At 32.2% G+C, this 25616-nt stretch overlaps 1 protein-coding gene across 1 annotated transcript; it reads right to left on the bottom strand.

Moving 5' to 3' along the window:
* Positions 1 to 6690: 6690 nt before the first annotated feature.
* On the bottom strand, positions 6691 to 12015 carry LOC131844251 (protein hunchback-like). The gene is made up of 3 exons (XM_059193085.1): positions 11891 to 12015; positions 10001 to 10095; positions 6691 to 9896 (listed from the first exon to the last, which is right to left on the bottom strand). Exons 2-3 carry the CDS (start codon positions 10091 to 10093, stop codon positions 8133 to 8135), a joined length of 1857 nt encoding a protein of 618 aa, XP_059049068.1. The 5' UTR covers positions 10094 to 10095; positions 11891 to 12015; the 3' UTR covers positions 6691 to 8132.
* Between the last annotated feature and the right edge of the window lie 13601 nt (positions 12016 to 25616).

Consider the following 25616-nt stretch of genomic DNA (forward strand, 5'->3'; position numbering starts at 1 on the left):
CTCGTGTCACAATGTTACCATACTCATCTGAAACATCTTGACCGATTTTTATGAAATTTTATATTCATATTCAGTAGGTCTGAGAATCGGCTACTACCTATTTTTCATACCCCTAAGGTGATAAGGGCTGTTCACCTCTAACATTATTTTTTTATTTTTCGGGCACTATTTTTACTTATATTTTTTTATTATGAGTCATTAAAAATACATACAACCCTAAATTTTCACCCTTCTATCGCCAACTCCTATTTTTTATAGCGTTATTAGTTTATATAGCAAAACAATGTTTATCTTGCATTACGATGTTCATCTAAGATAATAGTAGAATTACTTTCGTAATTTAAAATTTGTCTTTTTGTAAATTGGTCCCATATATAAGACAGGATAGACAAGACAGCTTATTGACCTCAATATTAGAAATACTTACCTGAGACTGAGAGGAGGGGTGGGGGTTATTAGTATTTTTTATAAGGGTAGGTACATCTGTTTTTATTCAATGATTCGCCAAATTGCAGAACCGTTTGTTAGAATGATATAGTTCAAATTTCTTAATACTAATACTTACCTACCTAGATATAATACATATATACACATTTAGACAGATATTTAACAATAATTTACTTAGAATTTATTTTTAAACATTATCTAACAGTACCTTTAATTTTGACTTTATTACTGTATAAAATTACCTAATACGTTTTTAATTTTTTCTTCAGTACTGGTCTGCTTAAATTTGAACTATTTGTATCACATCTAAATTGATATATATTTTTGGATTGCTAGTTTATGAGGTCAACCGCCCCTTCATAACTCTGGAATCATAAGTTCATTGTTTTGTCTTGATAGGCTATCTGACGTCCTGTCAGCATATACCATTAGCATGCGAGTACATTCTGTAATTGTTAAATTAAAAACCTATCTAAGTACAAAGATGCTTCAAGAAAGTTTTTTTGTGAATAAGACCGTAACAGTCCAATTGCTAGTTTATGAGGTCAACCACCCCTTCATAACTCTGGAATCATAACTTCATTGTTTGAAGTCCTGTCAGCATATACCATTAGCATGCGAGTACATTCTGTAATTATTAAATTAAAAACCTATCTAAGTACAAAGATGCTTCAAGTGAGCATTACTATTTCTTAAAGCGTTTTACGAGCCCAGAATGATTTAATCGACGCATTTCGATTCAGTTTTGTTTTGTTTGCATAAAAATGAAGGGAGAATTAACGCGGAACACGTGTCGATCTGAAATAATAGAGTGCCATGTGACGTGATGGCAGATTAAGCAAGTGTCGCGTTCCATTCGTTTCCTAGAAGGCGGTAAATCGATTTTTATTCTAATAATATCTCCCGTTCCCGCTTATTTTGGGGATTATGAACCTTGTTTTTGTACCTTTTTGTCGTTGTCAGCGAAAAAAATCACGTGCGTTTTGTGTTTTTGTGCGGAAGAGAATGAATTTGTAAATTTGTGCTTTGTATTTTTAATCTGTGGCATTCTAATCTGCGGATTTAAATAAAGGCTTCCATCGTACATACTGTTCTATGATTAAATCAATACAGTTTTTTTATAAATAACATATAAACATTTTTGTATCATTTCACAATAATATTGTATTCATATTAGTTTCTAAATATTAAGAATTGTCAATAACGTCATTATGACAAAATACAAAAGTTTAAACTGTTAGTGCTTAAGACTACCAATTTATAAAAGTACGAAACTGAAATTAAATGTAAATAGATGACGAAAGCATCTGGTGTCTCATTTCTTTTGATATTTTCCTGGATAGACCACTTCAATCACAGTATCGCTAACACGGTCTTTGCACTCTGAACAAAAAATCGTACACCACGAGTGGTCATCAAACAACAGCTGGCATTGTGAAATAAAAACCTTTAAGTTCTTAGTAAAAACCGAATTTGAAAAAAGAATTAAGTATAATAAAAAAACGGTACTTTTCGAGGTTTCGGAGCGTGCCGCCTACAACGCCCACATGAAGTTTTTATTTAACGATTAAATATTTTATTTTTAAAAGACCAGCCGATATCACTAATAGTGGCCAGTATGAAACATATGGGACTATTTTATATAATAACTATTTTCATTTTAGTCATTATTATTTTACCGAAGTAATTTGTAAGCAGTCATCTGGGTAGGAACTTCTGACTCATCTATTTTAGCCGCGAAGCAGATTGTTTTAGTAGAAGGGTAGTAGAAGGGGTAGTGAGATATGGCAATAATTTTACAGGAATGGTAGGTAATGCCAGATGATGTGATGTTCGTGGTGGCCTTCGTAAGGGCGTCAGTTACCACTTACCATTACCATACCGGCGTGCCGTTATGTTTGATATTCTAGTTACATAAAATGTACCTATATTACCTATATACCCATTGAAATTCTGATCTATCTACGTAGGTAAGAAATTCAATGACTGGAATATTTTTTAGCTCCCTATATATATGTATAGTGAATTGTTACTCTACATCTTTTTTATCTCCAATTGTCTCACGCAAACGACTGCAAATTTGATAAGGTCTCTTTGTTATCATAAAATAATAATAAAAAAACACAAAAATGTTAGAACAGACTCCGTGGTAAACCGCAAGAGATATCGAACTTCCTACTTCGACTTATATCACATTTTTTATTAATTTAACCAATATATTAGCCAAATTTTGATATCTGTAAAACTAATTATTGATATGATATATCTTGTACTACCGAGTGAGTCGGTAATTAGCTAATTTATCGATATTTAATATGAGAATTTATTTACTTCATTAAGAATATAAAATTGCTGAATTACATAGATATTATGTTTTTAACTAAATATAGCCAATACCGCAAATATGAGAGATGCAATGTTCTTTGTGACAAATAAAATTAATACGTATGACAGTAGTTACTCACAAAACAACGGTAATGTATGTAATAGTACCTAATATATGAGGTATGCAGTTATGAATCATAATGTAGTAATTATATAATTGCTTAAAAACTTGCACAAATCAATCAGTGATACATCGTTACGTTACAATAAAACATCCGAAGAATGTAACCGTTTTTTTAATAACAGTGATTAATGGTTTTATTATGAAATTTGGTTTTGTACAAAACCAAGTTGCGAAGGGAGAGTGTGAATAATCACAAATTAGTAGTCGATTGTAGGTGGTAAAAGGTATCATTATAACACTGGCGCCGCCTTTTGATAGATGAGAAGAAATCAGTACCCACCTATGATTTAGTGTTTGCAATTTTTTATATTGAAATATTGCGAAAAGTTTTATTGAGTTTTTTAAAGTACATTCTGCCTTCTAATATTCTTATTTTTTTTTTATTTGTTTATAAAATTTTAATTATTATTTTCATACAGAACGATACTATGCTAATACGAAGTTGATAATGTTGCTGTTCATGTATATATGTAAATAAGTGCTTGGTGTTTCCGTATAAGCATGAGATATGGTAGTAAACGAAGTATGACATCGTAGTCATTTGGAATGATAACGCATGAGGAGTTACATTTATTTATGGTGCTGTTCATGTATATAGGCGACGGTTGCCACTTACCATCAGGTGGTCCGTCAATGTGCCATTCCATAATATGCCGTTAGATAAAAAAGATCATGAATTTTAAGAAAAAATTCAAAGTACTTTATTCAAAAACTTTTAGGACGATAGGTGGGTATAAAGTATACAAAAGTTCGCATTAAAAAAACGATAATGTCCATGAATGTATATATTTTGTGACTCACAGACGCGTGTTTTGCAGGTTTTAAATTTTTTTGTAAGAGCCTGCAAAGACACCTGCGTGGAGTCGGCACGAACCTGACGAAAAACTTTATTCTTTATTCCATTCAGTTGCAGATATAAGTTTTATTTAAAAAGTTATAGGAATAGAACATCTGTAGAGTGGAAGTAAATACTGTGTACTGTGTAATGTTCTAATTTATTGTCTATATTGAGTAGACAATAAATTAGAAAAAAAATGAACTGAGTTATTTGTTTTTTATTTTTATTGAGTTTTATATTTTGTACTTTTTTCTTAACCAAGAATCAACATGCTATGGAGTTCTAAAGGATGATGAGTCTGTATTGGTAATACTAGATACTTAGTAAACAGTAATATATACTAATATATACTATGTTAAATACTTTATTATAAGTATACATACAACATTTATTTCTAATAGTTCTTGTATTGTTTACTTACTTGTAATAATTTTAAATCAAGAAAACTTAATAGAAGTAATTTTCTATCGTATTTTTTATAATTTTATGTTTTTACAGGTTTTTATGTTTGGTTTGACAATACAATTCAGTACATTTTGCTACTCCACGCTGTTTTTGTTCCACACTACACCTATCACACAGAGAATTCTTTTTATCAGATTTTTTTAATCTCGTCCATTGAAAACTGCAACATCCGCTGGATTTGGGTCACCGACAATGAAGCATTCGGGTAGTGGGTTCTATCTCAACGCCATACATTTATTATTATGATACTATGCAAAAGAAAAAGTGCATCGAGTAATTCTTGGAAAGGCTTTGAGTATGTTATTTGCGTATTTTTTTATTTCTGTACAGTTGACACGTTTTTATTCATGTCCACGAATTTGTATAAATCCTAGGTAGGTATAGGAATAAGATTTTATTTAATATATTAATTTTAAACAATATTTCTACTACTAAGTATTTCTGTAAAAGGTAATATTTATTGGTATCGAAATATAATTATATCATTTATGGTCCTCAAATTTATTTAGTTACTTTATTATAAATTAATTATAGGGGAAGAAGGGTGAACGGCGTTCACTTAAGGAAAACATGATGTATTTTATTAATTATTTATTGCAAATCAAAATTAAGAAAAGTAACAAGGTCTTTAATTATTGAGTAACGAACAATTTTACATCAAAAGCGTATAACTTTATTCTACTAGTAGTAGGAAGACATTATTTAAAAGTTTGAGCGGCATTGCCCCTGACTATGGGTAATGCCGCTTAGGGTACGGGGTAATGTCTAATAACCAGTAAAATATATTAATTAAAGAAATATTCATAAGATCAATCTTAAATAATACAACTTCAATGTTTGTAATATAATATAAAATAATAATAATTATTAGAGGTAAGACAAATTAGAAATAAAAATATTTTATCCTTGGATACATAAGTAATATATGTATCTATCGAGCCCACAGTCCACAGATGGTGCAGCGATATCAGAATTCTTATTTTTTCCAAATTCCTGTTAAATAATACATTTGTTATAATTTCTATCATGCACATTCATTTTGTCGTCACTGTCGTCATCGCAAAGGTGCTATTTATTTGAAGAATTTTCATGTAAATTTTTCTTTTTCATGTAAATGTAAGATTTTTTATCATGTTTTTTTCATTCTTTTGGACAAACTTTATTTTAATCATTGTTTTAGCTGATTGGAGGTCTTTTTCGGTCTTTTTGGTCTAACAACTTTAGAGCCTTTGACGTTTTCTTAGCATATCTACAACAATAAAAAATTAAGTCACAAAGGGGTAATGGCGCCCAACCGGACGTTTTGTAATTAATTATAAATTTAAAAAATTTATGATCAATTGTTAAAAATTGATTGCATTATCATAAAATAGAATAGTTTTATTATCAGTTTGGCCGCAAACGTTAATCTGCACTTCGCGGTCACATGACGCGAGCTGACTGTCTGTTTGCATTGTTGTCTTTTAGAGGCTACCTATCCTCGTGCTTTAAGCAACGTAGCGTGGTGCTACATTCCATTTTGATAGAGTTACAGAGGTGAGCGCCATTACCCGGGGAGCGCTATTGCCCCTGCTTACCCTACTATATTATACATAGAATATTACTGTGGTATAAGTTACTTAAATACTTACATAGTGCATAAACTAAATAATAAGCATGTTAAATGATATATACCTACAATGCTTAATAATGTTACATTGACTGTGACTATGTAAGTAGGTACTATATAATATATAGTTACTTGGTAGTTAATATAGAAAAACTACAAATACTGCATGAGACCAGAAAAAATTGATTTGTCCGCTAAACGCAATATTTAAATTTAGTTACAAGGCATATAAGTCATCGAAAATAGATATTCAAATTTATGTTCTATATTTATCAACGATTACCGTGTAATTAAAGCAATTTGGATGAAGCAAAAAATAGACAGGTCACATTGCTTAAGTCATTCAAATATATATTCGGCGAACGCGAAATTCATGAATATTAATACAAAGTTTTTACCCGTAGCGGTGACAAAAATAGTATTGTTCCGTAAAAAAATAGCCGCTTCATAAATAACAATCAGTTTGAAACAAAAGAATATGTTATTTTTATACCAAGTTACCACTAAGTATCGGCTACCGTGCGTTCGGCAGAATGTCTTTGTTTCCTTTGTTATGGTTGACTATTTTGAATAAAAAAGTAACGCTTTTCGCAATCTGTACAGACATTGTTATGATTTGGTACATTTTACCTTGGTACTGTCCTACTCTAAATCTGTTGTCTTGTTCTATGTGTTCAATGGAACATTTAGAAAATGTATGGAATACTCACCATGATATTTACGGATCTACAATAGTAGGTGAAGTAAGTTGCATGATTTTATAAAATAAAATACGAAAGTCAGCGTAAAACTTTGATTTTTATTGTTATGTATCCAGCACACAAAGGAATCTCTCCAATAATTATAATAATAAACACGATTTCTTTCAATAACTTAAATATCATACACAGATATTCTATTGGATTTTTAATTACACAATTTTGCATTTTACATTTTGTGTACATTAAAGAAGGTACATAATATGGTACTTAATAAGAAATTCAATTTCGAATTTTAATGCCAGTTACCACAGCTGCTTCGACTTAATATTTATAGTGTATAAATGTAAGAAACTAAGAAACCTTTGGTTGTTAAATAATGATTTTTCGGTAGATATATGTAAATTGTGTTTCAGACATTTTAAAAGTTTGGATATTATAAGTAGTCAAATTAGACATTGTTATTTAAAATATTTAATCGACGCAGCAATGTAACTTAAGCTGTACTAAAATAGTCTATCAATTATTACAACCTGTAACCCAAACATGGAATGAAGAATTGTACTTACATATCGCATTATGAAAAATAATTCCAAGCCAGACATCCGCAATGACAATACAACATCTTCACCATTGTGTAAACGATAGTTCTTAAAACAGAAATTCTCAGTACCTACGTACCACCTGACAAGTATGTAAAACAACATTATCACACATTACACCATTGGATAAATAAATAAAATAAATTCTTCTCGGTTCATATAAATACACTCTGATTCGCTTAATTAAATAATTATTACATTACACCTACCTTGCTACTCTTAGCATATTCCTACGTCTTTTATTAACTAATAGGTAACTTCACCGTTTTTAAAATATTGTACAATGTTTTTAAATAATCTATTCATATTATAATACATTTCAGACTGATTATAAATTGTTCAGTTAACTATTTTATCATTAATTGTTGCTCTAAAGTTCGTATAGGTATTATTCAAACATGTAATATATCGATTAATAAGAAATTAAGATGAAATTCAGGTAAAACAAAACGGAAACATGTTCGTTCTTTTGTACTTAATCAAGATATACAGTCTTGTTTACATATTGGTCACACGTTTCTAAATGCTATATAACACAGGGTTAAACACATGTCTATGTATTCAATCTAACCTAATTATCTTCTAAACTATCTACTAATGTCAAGCTTACCGACATTTACCTATTTAGATACCTACTTATATACAAATTAGAGGAACGTAATTTTACATAGTCCGAATTTTTGAATACAGAATAAAGAATAAATATTTATAACAAACACACCGTTATTACTATAATTACGTTCTCTTATAAAATAGAATAAGAACAGATTGTATTCATGATTCTCAGCTGTACTTATAATCTTTGGCCGTATAAATCAATTTAGAACTCGTATCAAATTAAATTCTAAATTGACGCTATCTACATTTTACCCTTTTCTACAACTCTATAGTTAAACGTCATTTCGGCTCACATAACTAGATAAGAATGTGTTGACTAGGATTATTACAAAGCGACTCAGAAAAGCTAGGCGTGTTGAGCTCGGCCGAGATGAATGAAAAAGGCGACGCGGTCGCCGCTCCTCTCTCCGCACTTGTTACACATGAAGGGATCATTGTAACCATGGAAACCCATATGTATCGTGTGCATTGTAAGATCGCCGAAAGTAATATCGCAGTACTGACAAGAGTAAGTGTTTTGAGCCGTGGTTGGTGGCGCTTCTTCGTCGGATTCAGAATCTGAGGCTTCTGCTTCACGCATTTTTTCATCTTGATGTTGTAGTCTTAAAGCTGCAGGTTGCAGTTTAAAAGCACGACCCTTTCTTCTATTTTTGAGTGCCGTTGTAGGTGTTACAGGCGCATGTTGTTCTGTAGGTGGTGGTGAGCCTGCCTCGCTACTTTTTCCATTAGTAAGATCAAGAGCGTCGTTTGTTTGTATTGGAGAAGAGTTTCTTGTAGTTGGTGTGCGAGGTAAACTCGCTGGAGATGTTGCGGGTGGTGTGGTAGTTCCGACCTCTGATGGACGCTCTCCGTAAGAAAGGCGTTGGTGTAAAATTGAGGGAGGCGGTGACGTCGCTTGCTTATCAGGAATCATCTCACATTGTTTCGGTGATGTTCTTTGTTCATAGTTATTGTTTGGAGGGAAGAGGAAAGAGTGAGGTAAAAGTGGTGGCAAGTAAGGTAAATTTACTGGAAAATGACTTCCGAATAGAGGATGGGTTGGTGGCGGGGGCTGCGGTTGACTGCTATTGTTGTTCATGGATACTTGTTGTTCAAAGATCTTTGAAAGTGGCTTCTGTTTAGGACCACGTCGCGTTCCGTATACGTCGATTATGGGGAGGGGATTTGGCGTGCCGTCTATGTTAAGTACCATTGCAGGGTTGTGCTGATATTTGCGTAAATGTAGTTTTAATGAATGGCAATACTTTGTTGCATAGTTGCAATCCGCGCAGCGGTATTGATAAACATTCGAATGTGATTTGAGGTGAGAGTTAAGCATGGATTTGTTGACGCACGAATACGAGCACTGACTGCATTGAAATGGCTTTGATCCTAAATGATTCCTCATGTGGTACTCAAGATGGTGTTTGTATTCGGTTACAAACGGACATTTGCGGCAGCATAACATTTTTTCTGGTTTAATATGCTCCTTGCTGTGCTCCCAAAAACTAAGTTTCGTAACCGCTACGAATTCACACTGCTTACATTTGAATGTTTTCACTTTACCATGAGAATTTACAGCTGGAACCCTGAGTCCTGGTTCCTCATCAAAGTCATCCTCAAGGCCTGACCCATCGCGACCATCGTCAATATCTTGTTTATTCTGAACACCATCAAATCCAGAATCGTGAAATCTTTCAAATGATCGTCTCTCGTGATCCCGTTCTGGCGAGGAAGGTGTTCTGGGTGATTTTGGAGGTGTAGCATCTGCACGAGCTAGGGGCGTGGAAACGTGAGCAGGCGGTACTAGTGATCTCGGGGAGTATGAAGTATCAAAACCTGGTGATGGTTCACGTCCATCGTTTGTTCGATGCTCGAAACTCGGAGGTGTAAGTAAGCTGTAAGGTACTCCACCGCGGTATGAATCTAAATGTACTCCTAAATTGGCCTTGGCTTTAAGCGGCAGGTTATCATAGAAAGGCGATGGTTCTCCAGCGCTGCCGACGCTGCGTGGGGAGTGACCGTTGGAGTCCTTACTAGAGGATGAAGGAGAGGCGCTGTGAAACCCTTCGGAGTAAAATCCACTGGTTTGTTCTTTTGAATAGCTGGCATCGTCCATTGGTTCCGCCTTCTAGAAAGATATTTAAAGAACATTGGTCACGGTGTTCATGTTGTTATATATATGATAAACATAAATTATAAGGGATTATATTTGTGTAAATAAGATCAGCTTACCACAGCAGGCGGTTGAAGAAGGGGACCCCAAGGCTGGGTGTGAGCGGAGTGCGGCGCTGGCGGCATGCCGGCGGGGGATGCGCAGCTTATCATACCTATGATAAAGAAAATTACATGTATTTTTTTAATTAATGGAATGGCATACTCATTATGGTCAGTGGAAACCATCTCTAATATTATAAACGTGAAAGATTGTAAGTATGGATGGATGTTTGTTACTCTTTCACACACAAACTACTGAACGGATTTTGATGAAACTTTACAGTGATATAGCTTTTACATGAGAATAACACATAGGCTATAATTTAAAAAGGCATTGGGCGAAATATAATGATAAATGTCAAGTAAGTATAATGCAGACGAAGTTGCGCGGGTCAGCTAGTAGAATATGTAATGAATAGCACCATGGATTTTATGTCGTAGACCAGACATGCATTACTCCGTGTGCATATAGGTCTCATGCCTCCATACATACAGGTATACATTATTATGCATTTTCATTTACCGCCAATATTGTGTAATGTAAACAATCGTAAATATTCGCTTACGAAGCAAGTACTTCAATGTAAAATGCGGAAAGGTTTGATCACGTAATATGGCGTCATTGTCGCGATTTTTGCACCTAATTACTTATTAGTTAGTTACTAATGATGGGTATTATTTATAAAAAAGATTCCAACAACTCTTTAGGGAACAATAATGTACCTAATTACATGATTATTTTTTTATTTTTGAACTATTTGTGACAGGAGTTGTAATATTATATAGAGTTTTTTTGATAATGCAAGTTGTTTTTCTTCTAGCTCCGACGGCAAAACAAATTGTTACTATTAGCCATAGAATGCAAGATATATAAAATAGAATAATATATTTATTTCATGTTTATACATTTATATAACATTGACAAGTTAGGTACTTAATTAAGCAATTAAAACAATTTCTTTAAATAACGCAGTAAGTAAGTATATAACTTAATCTCCATGATTGTGTAAATTTAGATGTACCTACCTACTTAAATAACTACTTTTATGTAATAATATTACAGAGAGTATTTTAAAGATATTCTCTCAAAGTAGCAATTAAACTAAATGATAATGTAACTGTGTATAGATACACGAAAAATAATTTAAAACCGCTTAAGTATGTCCCTAGTTTATCTATTAAAAACAAACACATTTTTTTTTATACAAGTAATAATAACAATAATAGTAATCTAGACCAAAGTATATAACTGTCAGACTGTCCGTGAGATCTTTTGAGAATAAAGGCATGATACAGGAATATCGTTATAGGTTTATTAATACGCATAGGTGATATTAAATATAATTTGGTTCATTCATCCCTTACAAATGAACCTATTTATATATGTATTTTCGTGATGATAACCTTTAATATATTTGAATTAAGAGTGATTTTATGCCCTCGTTCTATGTAGGTAGGTGGACTGGTATGATAATATAGTAGTAGAGGGTAAAGTTCTTTTAGTTTAAAATTTTTGAAAGTTAGTACTTGTAATGCAATCTATTTTGGGTCAAAACTATATAATTTTTGTTTCTTAAAATAAATATATATATTATACATGTATACCTAATACCTAGACTATATATTGAGAATTGTAAAAGAAATATTTAACTTGGTTTAACTGGGAAAACTAGAAAAAACATTGGAAAAAAATATCTACGAATAATTACATTCTTTTCAAAGGTATTATCTAGTTGACAAATAAAATTAAATAACTAACAATATAATCTTCGTTTTAAGTAACTGAAGTTCTATTAAAGTTAGCAGCTACTAACACCCTAAGTATTACATATAAATAAAAATATGGTTATACTTAATATTAAAAAATGAAATGTGATAAAAAATTTAAGTAAAACGATTAACACCTACCTTTCTTCTTTGCGTATGTCTCTAAACACAATGCACTAATGTAGACATTAATTTGTAATCACTATAGTCTTAAAGTCACTATTTAATAAACACAAATAAATAAGCAACGTTTTTTTGGGACAACCCTTCAACACGCGCGCTCGGAGCGATATGGTCTAACCGGCACTGCGTCTTGCAATCAACTGAAAAAAGCCTGTCAATTTTTATGCCCCAAACATCGATAAATGTATTCTACATTCGAAGGCGACGAGTTTTGTGGTGTAAGCAAGAGGTCGATATCTACAGATATACACGTCTCTGTCGCGCCCCCACAGCCTATTTTTACTCGAACCAATACGACGCGAGCTACTGTGGGGTGGGGATTAACTTATTAAGTTATTGTTTATGCGATATTAATAATAAAAAAATAAGCATCCCTTGGCAGAAGTTGTTATTGTAATAAACTGAATGCGTTATGCTATCGGTTATTATTAGACAATAAAATATTGTTATGTAGGGAAATGAGATTGTTTTTCTATTGTTAATGCGATATTTGTGTTATAGTCTGTTTATAGTTATTTTATTAAATATATTAATTTCTAATTCGTTTCAGTAATAAATTTATTTCACTAAACAAGTACTAATAAAGGAAGGAGCGAACAAATAACTTAAGTAACTACATACTTTACTGATTATAATGAATATGAACACGATTTCTATTTTAGACTTTCTGTGATATTTCCCTTGCCACATAGAACTTTTTTATGAATAAAAAAGCAGCGCGTATAAAAAGGAGACTCATTGGAAGGAGGCGCCGTGAAGGGGCGTCGAGCTTTTTATGTAGATCGATCAGCCAATCGTGGAGTTGCTATTAAAAAAGAAACGACTTTATATTTTTTTGTTATTCATATACCCGACCAATAAAACGCGGAGCTCTTTTAAATTTATGGTACTGAGTATGATATCCTATGTTCACTAATACTTTTTCTTTTTTTAAGTAATACTGTTTATTGAATGAATATTATATATTATTAATAATTACGAATTTAGAGGATTCATTGGATTATTGAAGTAAAATAGTTATCTGTAAGAAATATGTAATAATATACTTTTAAATATTTCTGAACATGGCCCACTCACTGTCGCATTCCGAGATTAGTCAAAAATCAATTATAATAATAATCAAAAATAATAGTCAAAAATTCTGTTATTTTACTTCTTTAATTAAATCTACAAGTATCTAGGTTGTAGGTAGTGTAGATATGTGTTTGTCTGTATGTTTATTTGTATTTATATTGTAATATATAATCTTCAGATAGACCTAATTTGGTGGGAAAGTGTTTAAACAAACAAAGCCTAACTTATAGTACCTACATGACCAGTTACAAGGACTAAGATGCCTGCGTACCCTGTTATTTCCCTGTCTTATGTCATAGTACAACAGAATATCTTACAAAGTAAGCTGCTTCACACATATGACAGTATGACAAAAGACATTATGACGACCATGTTGGTCTAACGGCTAAACCGTTAGCTCACCACTTTACTTCTGATGGCCGCAGGTTCGATTCATCGCACAGTGCAAATATTTGTATTCAAGAGTACGACTGTTTGTATCAGCCTGGGTATTTTCTATGTGAGTATATTATGTATACATTTACAATAAAAAAATATCTAAGTATTTATATCAGTTCTCCAGTACCCATGATAACCCATGACAAGCTCTGCTACCGTGGGACCAAGTGGCGCTATGTTCCAGGATTATTTATTTATTATTAATGAAAGTAGTAGACCTAAACTCCATGATATCATCATCATCATCTGCTTCTTCTTTATTCCATTTACTTGTGGTCAGCGTTATTACGCCGTTTCTCTCTTCCATTCATCCCTGTTCTTACCTAAACATAGTGATAATTAGTAAGATATCTCTAAACCTCAGATATTCAAATGGCTCCTAACTATTGAATCAGTATAAATAGAGTACGTGTACGTTTGCTCGTATTCTATTATACAAATATTTATTAGCCCATTTGTAGAACAATTTCCTAATTTATCTTAATCAAACTTAAACAGTTTGTACAAAGTCATTTACGTGGGTACTTTCATGTCACCTAATTTTGATAGCAGTTCGTTTTTTTTTTCTCTTTGTTCATTTGGGAGCTTACGTGTAGGATTACAATAGTGAGCATGTTAGTCCGTCTTGGCTTCTTAATTAGTTACACACATACATCTTACTAATATTATAGATACGAAAGTTTGTGAGTATGGAGAGATGTTTGTTACTCTTTGACGCAAAAACTACTGAACGGATTTTGATGAAACTTTACAGTAACATAGGTTATACATCAGAATAACACATAGGCTATAATTTAAAAAGATATTATGTAAATTGGGTGATATATAATGATAAGTGTGATGCACACGAAATGGCGCGGATCAGCTAGTATTTTATATTTAATTAAATTTAAACACAAATATTAGTGATATAAACTTTTAACTACAAATTTATAAATTAGTACAGATAATTTCGTTACAGGTTTTAATAGAATAATCTCAAATATTCCTAAATTAATTTTGTTTAAATTTATTTCTTTCAGCAAGATTTATCTTTCTGTTTCATTCTTGACTCAACAGCAGCTTCGTTTGCAAGCTTCCATTGCAATTATAAAAAGAAATGGCTAATATATTAGACACCATTATGACCATCCATTAAGTAGTTAATTATTCCACAATTGAATAAATGATCACTTTATGAACGTTCTCAATACATTACCAATATACCTAATTGGCATATCATGTCAGTCATTTGTTGACTGCAAAATGTTTCTCAGATTTTTCAGTGTTTTCAGATAAATAGGTACATAAGGTTGATATTATTTGCGTGTTAAATTTTGAATAGCTTCTTTACATAGTATAAAACAATGTCGCTGTCTCTAAGGTATATCTTTCAAATTACACAACGGATTTTAATGCAATTTTTAGCAATAGATAGAGTGATTTAAGAGGACGGTGTATTATTTTCTTTATATGGTTTTGTTTCTTTTTTATAAAATTAGGTACACCTAGACATTCATCTCGTATATTATAGTGCGTCACCAATAAAGAAATCAAGTGCAGAAATGATTTTTCATTTCTTTATTTATGTTAAAACATATATAAATAAAGAAATGAAATACAATTATAACAATTTACAAGTGACAACCCTACATAGGCGACTCCTTATCAATAGGCATTAAGCAAAGTAACATTTGAATTGTAGGAAAAAATGTTAATTTCTATTAGTGAGGCGCCAGTATTAATGTTTTTTATTATTATTAAACGATTAACCTAAGTAACGTTATGTTAGGTAATGGTTAGAATACACGGTTATTATGTAAGTACCTAAGTACGTTGTATAGTATTACTGCGGTGTAACATTTATATTTGGACATATTATAAAGTGGCCAACGAATATTTTTTGCCGCAACACAGTTTCATATTTTTGTGTAAGTCATCGTTTTTCTATAATATTGTGTATCTTCATGTTTCTGGTACAAATAAATATTTACTAATAATAAAAAATTAGACACCAAGCAATTGATAAACAAAATTTAGGTAGGTAGGTATTATTGTTCATATCGGTCTGGGTATTTTCAATGTATATTATAAAGATATTTAAAAAAATCTAAGTATTTATATCAGTGATTTAGTAGGCAGGTACCCATAACACGAGCTCTGCTTTCCGTGAGACTGGATGATGCTGTGTTATTTGTCTAGGGTTATTTATTTATCTATACATCTATACCTACATATAAATAAAATTAGAGTGTCTGTTTGTAATATTGAAATAACCGGTTTTTACTACATCCATATAAATATAAATACGGTACCTACATACACCAAATCAACACTTTTTAAAATTTTTGTCTGTCTGTCTGTCGGTCTGTTTGTTCCGATCAATCTCTGAAATAGCTGGACTGATTTTGACAGAACTGCTGATGGAATAAGGAGTAACTTATTTTAGAAAAATAAAGTTAAATTCCATGCGGGTGAAGTCGCGGCTGCCGCTAGTTTATAATATTTCCCTTATTAGAACCCCTTTAATATTATTTTTATATAAAAAAATGGGAATGAAAGTCAAGTTAGACGAAGTCGCCGGTGATAGCTGTTATTAAATATTGTAAACTATTACAACTACCTTACATAATCATTACTCATGTCTCAGATTAAATCACTTTTAACCTTAATTGCATTGATTGAACCCACAGAATATTAACGATGTTTTTTTAATTAAACTAATTGTCCACCACTATTCACAAAATGTCTATCGTTATTTGGGTCGATATGTTAAACAACAATATTATCTAATAATGGCCATCCAATGAAGGTAGTATCTACTGGCTAAACTTATTTAGGTTATTAAAAATTAAATTTATTTAGATTATATTAAATTAGTGATAATTTATTTATTTATTTCAGGATAGGATTATTGGAATTATTTTGGACAGGATATTAATGGCACATAATTATAAATACCTTATACATTAACATATACATAAAACAATAATATAAATATAAATTGTCTCTGTGGTCACGGTACAGACGACAGCAATCTGCCACAGTAGCGCCGTTACACGCCTTTGCCTGGTAGTCCTCCTTCATGAAGGTGATGTTGGTGGGGACTTGGGCCCCAAACACCTTGAAACTCGACTCCAGCAATGTCACCTACCTTCAATCTTCATTTAGATAATTTAAATTTAAGTAGGTACTTTTGAATAGAATAATATTTGTTATACCAAATATTATAAATATTTTTTTATTTATAAAATAAATAAAATATGATATACATATTTTATTTATTTTATTGGTATCTAATATATATATATATATTAGATACCAATCATTCAGAAAGACTCATTGACTCAGACAAGAATGAGAAAAAAATGCGTTACTGTTGTTGCTCTTTTAAATAAATGTTGTTCAGCATTATAGTAATACTGCAAGTATATACTAATCTTATATATAAAATTCTCGTGTAACAATGTTAGTTACCATACTCCTTCGATATGGTTTGAGCGATTTTTATGAAGTTTTTTATATCCATATTCAATATGTCTGAGAATCGGCTATTATGTATTTTTCATACCCCTAAGTGTTGTGTGAGGGTTGTCCATCCCTAACATGTTTTTTAGAATGTGACATTAAAAATATATACAATCCTAAATTACCACCCTTCTTTCACTAACCCCTATTTCTTAATTGCGATTTATATGGCAAAACAACGTTTGCAGGGTTTTTAGATTTTAATGAGATTTTCATTTCGGCAGTTTCATTCGGAATGATCCTACTTCTACTAACATCGTAATATATAGGTACTGTACCTAAAATCTCTAATAAATATATTTAGGCAGCTGGATTAGTATTTCCCTCTTTAGGTAATTAGTGATTAATTAGAAGTAGTACAATTTATTTTCTCCCATACAAACATACTACTTTGTAAATAAATATCTCTATCTGTAATCCTAAGAAAGAATATAGTAGTAATGTACTTACCTATTTAGCTTTGTAACTATTTTGTCCTTTGAGGTATTTTCTTAATCCGACAGAAAGTGACAAGCCTTTGTAGTTAAAATAGATTTTGTAGGAAGTTTTAGTTTTCATCGATAAGGCTAAGGGATTTAATATCTATGGGTGGGGGGAAAGGGATTGTTAGTAATGTGGACTCTCGACCCCATTGCTAGCAATGTACCATGTCAGGTTGACCTCCACGCGGTTCCCCCTGGAAACCATCTTGATAAATTCCAGATGAATTTATCACGATGGGCTAACTGACCTGACCTCATTCTCATCTTATCATCCTCCACTGGTGCTCCGTCAGCGTAAACCGTCAGCGCAGGCGGGTGCACCATTTCATTATCATCCACAAAAAAAAAATATCTGTGGGTGTAAAATAAAAATGGCGGCCATCATGGTGGCTATAAAGTATCACAGGGTTACAAAAATAATTTGAATTTAGAATTTTCACATTAGAAATTTATGTGATTAACACGTCTCCCTATTCTGAGTTACAAGAGAAATTACACGATAAGAGGCATGATATCTTAGTCATCTGGAATGGTAACATACACTGGTATCATATTATAACGTGATGTCCGCAGTGCTGTTCATATAGTTATGGGTATGAAGACGCTTATTGCTTACCACCTTGCCATTGCGATTACCTACATAAAAAAAACACAAGAAAGTAACAAACTGTAAGCCATATAGGTTAAAGTATTTAATATGGCCATTTCAATTAGCAATTACATAAAAAAAATCACAAGAAAATGATAGCTAGGTAGAATCTTCAAGGTAGGTTGAAGTATTAAATATATGACGTCAGATATAAAATAAAAATGGCGCCAAATTTATTTGAATTTAGAATTGGTACATTCCAATTTTATGAGACTATCACACGTCCCTATTCTGAGCTATAAGCAGTCAATAGGTATATATAGACGGGGGAAGAGAAAATGTCCATTTTCCGGTCAGCGCGTAGCCACGTCGCGCCACGGGCCTAGAAATATGCGTGGGGTGTACTTTCGTGCCCTTATCGCGACGAGTAAAAAGTAATGCCGGTCTTTATAGCAGTTCCGAGACACGCTCTTTATTACGGAGGGCCGGTGTAGGCTGCGGACGCACTGAGTTACATTTCTATTATATAAATGGTACGCATATTGAGAGTTCTCCTGATGATAAATCACCTATAAATAACATCACGAACATAACGTCATGGTATTTCTCATGCTGTGCTATAGCATATATAATAGAATGTTATATACTCATAATTATGGAGAACTTACATTGTAAAACCTAATAATTTTGATTTGAGATTGCTGAAATGTAATCTAATTCTCAAGATATCTAAGTCTAGTCTAAATCTAAACGAATCTAAAGGAATTATTTGATTTTTCATTTATAATGAATGACATAAAAAAAAATTGATTTATTTTAAGAATTAGACATTAGATATCTACCTTTTTAACTTTTTGACCCCCTAGTGGTTTAGTACACTGCTTTGGTTTCAATAGTTGCGGGTTCCATTCTCGCTCGATACAAACATTTGTTTTCATGAATAATTATCATCGTCTGTACATACATTGTGTATGAATTTAACGATTTCTAACAGTTGTTTAGTATCCATAGTAGGGTTTAGTGAATAAATGTGAATTGTCTGGGTAGTTCTTATGGAATTTGTCATTTTTGGCATTGATATATCTACTTCTCTGTATCCACAGTAGCTTATATTAAATTCTACCCACCTATTTTTAAAATATAGTTAGGTACCTATTTTACTTGTGATTTGAGTTTACTGTTACGTAATCTTTAGTGACACGTAGATAAACACTCCAGCATCCCACTCGGTGTAGACCGTCCTCTTCGGACATTATTTCCCCTCGCATAAAAAATGATTGTACCTTCAAATCTATCCGAAGGGCCGCTCCCTCAGGTCAGCCTCCCCCCGTCCCTTTGTAATGTCCTCCCACGCTAACCTACCTATATGAATGACTGGAGTTATAAAATGCTGCGCAGTAGGTTCTCTGTTTCTCTGATTTGTATAAGCATGGTAAGGTTTCTGTAAAGTTTGTTACATAAATACTTTGTTGCTATCGTTGTAGTACTCTATAAACTACGAGCTGTGCCTGCGGTTTTACCCGCATGAAATTTATAGCCTATTTGTTCTGATGTATAAGCTATATTACTGTAGAGTTTCATCAAAATCCATTCAGTAATTTTTCGCGTAGAAGATAACATATAATAATACAATAAATAAACATCTATTTATACGTCCATGCTCACAAACTTTCACGTTTGTGATATTACTATGATTAACAACAAATCACGTAATTCTACCACGTTTTACTGTATTTATGAATAATGACCTCGTCAAATTTAAAACAGTAGGTATACGTCTGTCTGTTTGTTTACTATTTCTTCATGACTCAACTGCTGAAGTATTGTATCACGGGGATAGACACATGTTACGAATATGCAGGTTACAGCTAAACTAAACTCTCAATGGTTTAAGAATTTCATATACTTACTTCTGGAGATTGTTCTTCATCAACATTGAACTCATATTAAGAAAATGTTATTTGTGTGTATCTAATAGATAAGTAAGTACAACAATAGTTATTTATATATATAGATAATATTTAAATTTATAAATAACTAATAATATCTATATTTATTATTAAAATATATTTATTAATAAATACTTAGAAGATGTTCTCGTAATGTAATGTAATAAGGACTCTATTCCCGCATTTAGCTCTCATCTGGGCCGTTTATCGTGTAAGATATGCTCTTATTGGCAGTCGATTGAAAATTCTTGAAATTTTATTTACCATATTCGACATTTTGATTGATAACATTGATAATGCGACGATCGAAAGTAAGACGGTGTGTTAAACCGCTAGATCAACAAAGTCGTCAAGATTATTGATCTAACTTCATCCTGCTCCTATATCTGATACCTCATCACATTATAACTTTATTATTTATTTACTTCAGGCAACTAGCCTCATATTATAAATACCTTATAGATTGACATACATATGAAATAATATTTAAAAAGAGTATTAACTAGCTATTCAAAGAGGGAACGCTGCCAGTATCTTCGGAACGTGCCTAAAGGGACCCCTTTTAATAATATATTTTAGTCATCATATTATATTTTTTTAAGCTTTTTAATTTTAGTTTCTTAGTTGTACAATTAGGTTATGTAAATACTACTAGTATTTGCATATATATAAATATATTTAAAAAGTAATATATTGATTTTATCTGGGTAGTCACGGCACTTTAGTAGGTACAGGCAGGTTTAGTAGAACGAGTAAGAGCTCCTCTGACCCAGGCCTAAATGCGAAAAGGAAAGGCGAAAAATCTTACATGAGGTATCTGCAGGAAGTTCTTTATTTGAATATTTTGAGAGATTATAAAAAAGAATATTGTTATTTTTAAACAATTTGAAGAATAAAAAAGGCGGGTTCAGTGTTTCATCGTCATCCACTAGTCAACCACATATTCTGTGTCTGTGGTGTGATCTATAAATAATTTCAACTTGCTATTTGTTCGCGCCACGACAGCGCTGGCTCGGCTTACAGCTGTATCAACTATATTTTGTAAATTACGCACATACATGTAGTATTGTTTTTATTTAAAAAATAAGCAAAGTCTTACTTGTGTGGTGAGTACACTTACTACGTCACGGAAAAATCTACAAACGACACATACAGGGCTGGCTATTTCAATTTCTGGTTGATGTCCTTGAGCTATGAAAGAATCTGTATAAATAAATAACCCTGGACAATTAACACAGCGCCATCTAGACCCACGGTAAGCAGAGCTTGTGTTATGGGTTCTAGACGACGATGTAATACTTCGTTTTTTTTGTAAATATATATATATTGGGGGTTTTTTCTATGTATATACATAGAAAAAACCCAGACCAACACAAACAATCACGACCTATGTTTGCACCTTGCGAGAAATCGAACCCGCGACAATCGGAAGTAAAGCGGTAAACCACTTGATCACTGAGGCTGTGTATACATATGTAGAGATACGTATAATGTTATATAAATGGGTCATTTACCATTAGATGATGTTATTGAAGAGCTCCCGATATTTCGACGCTATTATCAACTGGTCACGGGTCGATTGGAGATGGCGGAGATGCGAACAATTATTTTGAGCAGATCTCTATCTGTCTATTGTCTATATAATCTGTCTATTCCCTTTCTTAACCTTTTTGTATGTAACACCGTCGCTACTACTACTGGAAAACACTTGATAGTCACGACATAACACTCACTGTATCATTTCGACATATCTGACTTTACAACACGTAAAAAAAGTTTAAAATGGTGTTTATGAATGAATCTTTAGCGTCTATATTGTTACCGCTATTATTTATATTTATGTTGTGTTCGTGTAGAAGCAGTATCAGGAAGATGGAGGTGAAGAGAAACCAGTCGTGATTATTTACATATTTATAATATAGAAGTATTTACAATTAGTATATGTACAAGAAAGTGATTCGGTCTCGAATGACAGGCCTGTTATTTTATTCTTCTGTCGTAACTAGGCAACGGTGTTGCCGCGCGATTATAATTAATTCGCCACACCACCCCCCCGCGGAGAGAAAAAGGTGAAAGAAAAAGAAAAAACACTATTAATCTAAAATATCATCAAATAAAACTCTCCGTTCTGACCTGGTAACCGATGATTTTGCGTTGAGGCAGGTTGATTATATGAAGTGGTGGCGAATTGAGATGAATATAAATGATGAAGAAGTGAAAGGAATAGAGGAAGGGTGGATGGTAGTGAGGGCTCATGTAAGTAATGAGCAGGACTCAAGCATCCCGGCTTATCCTCATTCTGTTCTTCTTCTAGATGAAGTGGAAGGAACAAAAGATGACACTGTGGACCGTAGTGAGGGCTTATGTAGGAGATAAGCAGGACTCACAATATCCCGGCTGATCATCTGTTCCGTTCCATTCCAGATAAAATGGAAGGAAATAGAAGTGAAAGTGTGGATCGTAGTGAGGGCTCATGTAGGAGATGAGCAGGACTCACAGCATCCCGGCTGATCACTGTTCTTTTCCCACACGATTAATAGCTTGGTGGTAGATGACTGATAATGAATTAAATGTGATAGACTCAGCCATGTTATCTCAACCTGTGTGAACTGTAATGCCGTACAGGTCAGGAGGGAGGTAATTAAAAAAATAAAATATTTAGGTACCTCCGGGGCAGATGATGTGGTTACGTTGAATGTGCCGAATTGATCATTGCGAGACGAAAAATAAATCAAAATTTACAAATAGAAAAATATACAAATTTACACAATGAGTAACTGAAAATGTTGTCCATCCGGGAATCGAAGTCCAACTCGTAGTGTATTGACTGCGTCGTACTGGCCCATGTCGTAGTTTCTCAATAAGCAACCGCAGATACGACGGGTAATACGAGAATGGTCAGTCAATAGTGCCGGTGCTATCATCGGTGATGAAGTTGAAGCGATGATGTATGTTCTCCGGTATGGATATGAAGGCGGAAAAAGGACATCTGGACTGGAATAGGTAGGTACTTCACCATGGCTGCAGTGCTGGAACGTCGGGGTCACCAATTTAGCGTCTATATTGTTACCGCTATTATTTATGTTTATGTGTGTTCTTGTAGCAGCAGCGGGAAAGAAGGAGGTGAAATGATGAGTCCAGATTGTTGTTATGTACATATTTATAATTACGAAATATTTACAATAAATATATAGGTATGTACAAGAAAGTGATTCGGTCTCGAATGACAGGCCTGTTATTTTATTCTTCTGTCGTAACTAGGCAACGGTGTTGCCGCGCGATTATAATTAATTCGCCACAAATCTGTGTAAGTAGATCTTCGTATAATAATGAAAAATATTTGTTTTTTTTTAATTATTCCCAAAATGTTACATGAAAAGAAGCTGTTTATTAATATTAGGTTACTAGTATTAAGCTAGTCGTTGTTCTTCTATTCTTAAGATTAACTGTTATTAATAAATCAAAATTTTTGAGTATATTTTTTAAATTTAGCAATTAAATATGAAACCAGTTGAATTATTAGGTATGCAAGTAAGCGTACACCAAAAATTTAATATGTAACCTTGTATTTATTATTATTAATAATGTGTGGAGAAATAAATCGTTATTATATAATTTTCAGAATCGTTCAAAATTTTAGTACGATTGTGAACCCTACTGAAATAAACACAAAAGACTCGCAGCCAATTGTATAAATATTTCCATTGATCCGTTTAAATCGTTATATTGTGCCTACACTGTTATACCTGCATGATAAAGATAAAATTATAATATAGCTAAATATATTAAAATTATAGAAATCAATTGGTATTTGGTATTTGCGTTTATTTATAATTATAATGGCAATATATCACACGATTTATAATACATATTTATAATTTTAACTTTTAGTAAATCTTATTACGTTATTAATAAGACATGATAATGAGACTATTGCTGTCGAGTGGTGCTGTAATCATTATAGACCCAATGGGTTGTAGGTAGTAAGTTCGAATTTTGACGCCACTGAAATATCTTTTTTTTAAAAAATTCTAACTCACACACCTGTGATGGAAACACACACATAAGAAATTGTTTTGAACGATAAGGGCGCCGTTTGTTTGCATATTTTTATATTGTTCCTTTTTGTAATTATTTGTTTTTATTATTTTATAATAAAAACAAATATAATTATATATATAATTTATAACGCCATTTTTTATATATCTTGTTAATAAATTTGCATACATGACTACTGTGTCCATAAAAACAGTAGCATATGCAGATTGCACCCGAGCGAGACAACACGAACAACGGCCACGTGTCGTCATCTCACGAACAGAACCCGGAAACAAAAAAATCTACTGACAAAAAGGAGAGTGCCCTAAAAGTGTTTTCTACTGAACTAAAATAATTTATTGCTCAACCCTGCAATTGGCGATTGTTTTGCGACAGGCAAATGTGGGTCGCTCGGACCGAATTCGCAATGTTTTCTAAGGATTGTAAACCATTGTCCGTGACAGTGTACGTTTTACAATACTCACAGGTTGTTTGAAAATATTTTTACACAGTTTTTTTTATTTGTTACTTAAAATATTAAACAACTATATAACAATTATATATTTAATTCTTTGTTAAGTTTATTGACTCATAGCTTCCAAAGGTCTAGGTTTTTTCACAGTTATCTATAATAATAATAATAATCTTATTTACTGCTCACAAGGAACAATGTTAAAAAAAACAAAATTATATATATTCCTTATGAGAGTCTGGAATCTGAATTAACAATATCCAGTTTCAAGCAACTAAGTATATATGTACCAGTTACATATTTAATTCTTTACTAAGTGTTTTCACTCAAAGCTTCCAAAGTTATAGGTTTTTTTCAGTATTTCTGAAAAATGTTTATTTCATGAAATCTAATTTTTCCAGCTTCTTCTTTGATGATATCTTACACTTGTAAAATTTGATATCTGATTTGAGTCCACTCTCTTCTTCCAGCACAAATAGTAGAAAAGATAAACCATATTTAATAAACTTCCTTGTGCTCAAGGTAGTTGTTGAATACCGCAATGTTTTGAAAAATTGAATTATAATAAAACTTACAGAAACATTGCGAGATGAAAATAAAAATAAAAAAAGCGTTGCCAAAATAGTACCTATTATTACTAGCTGGATTAAAGGATAGGATTGAAAAATAACGATAAGTAACTAGTGTACATAACATAGTCAATAACTAATATTTATTAGTTATTAACTATTAATTATATAATATAGAATTATTAAACGTTATAATGAAGTAAATAAAATCTAATTAATAAAAATAAATATATTAGAAAGGTTGGTACTTGGTACTCCTAAGTAACCTGGTAATAATATGATCGTTATTAATATGTCCTCAAGATATAGTATTTTAAATAAAACGTGCTATGTAGCTTGTATCACTTTTTGTAATTGAGATATTGTACCTACCTACATTAATACACTTTATTAATCAACAAAGTATAAAAGTAAGTACCCACATCTATATATGACATACCTCCCCTCTAAGATAGTTTAATCACTTTGTAATTAAGTATAACATAATTAAACATATTAATATTAAGAATAAACAATATCTACCAATAGTATAACTGAAACAATGATCACTTATATATAAAACACAT

This window comes from Achroia grisella, unplaced genomic scaffold (genome assembly GCF_030625045.1).
Source record: "Achroia grisella isolate CSIRO2021 unplaced genomic scaffold, CSIRO_AGI_Agris_v1 utg402, whole genome shotgun sequence".
Classification (NCBI taxonomy): Eukaryota; Metazoa; Arthropoda; class Insecta; order Lepidoptera; family Pyralidae; genus Achroia; species Achroia grisella.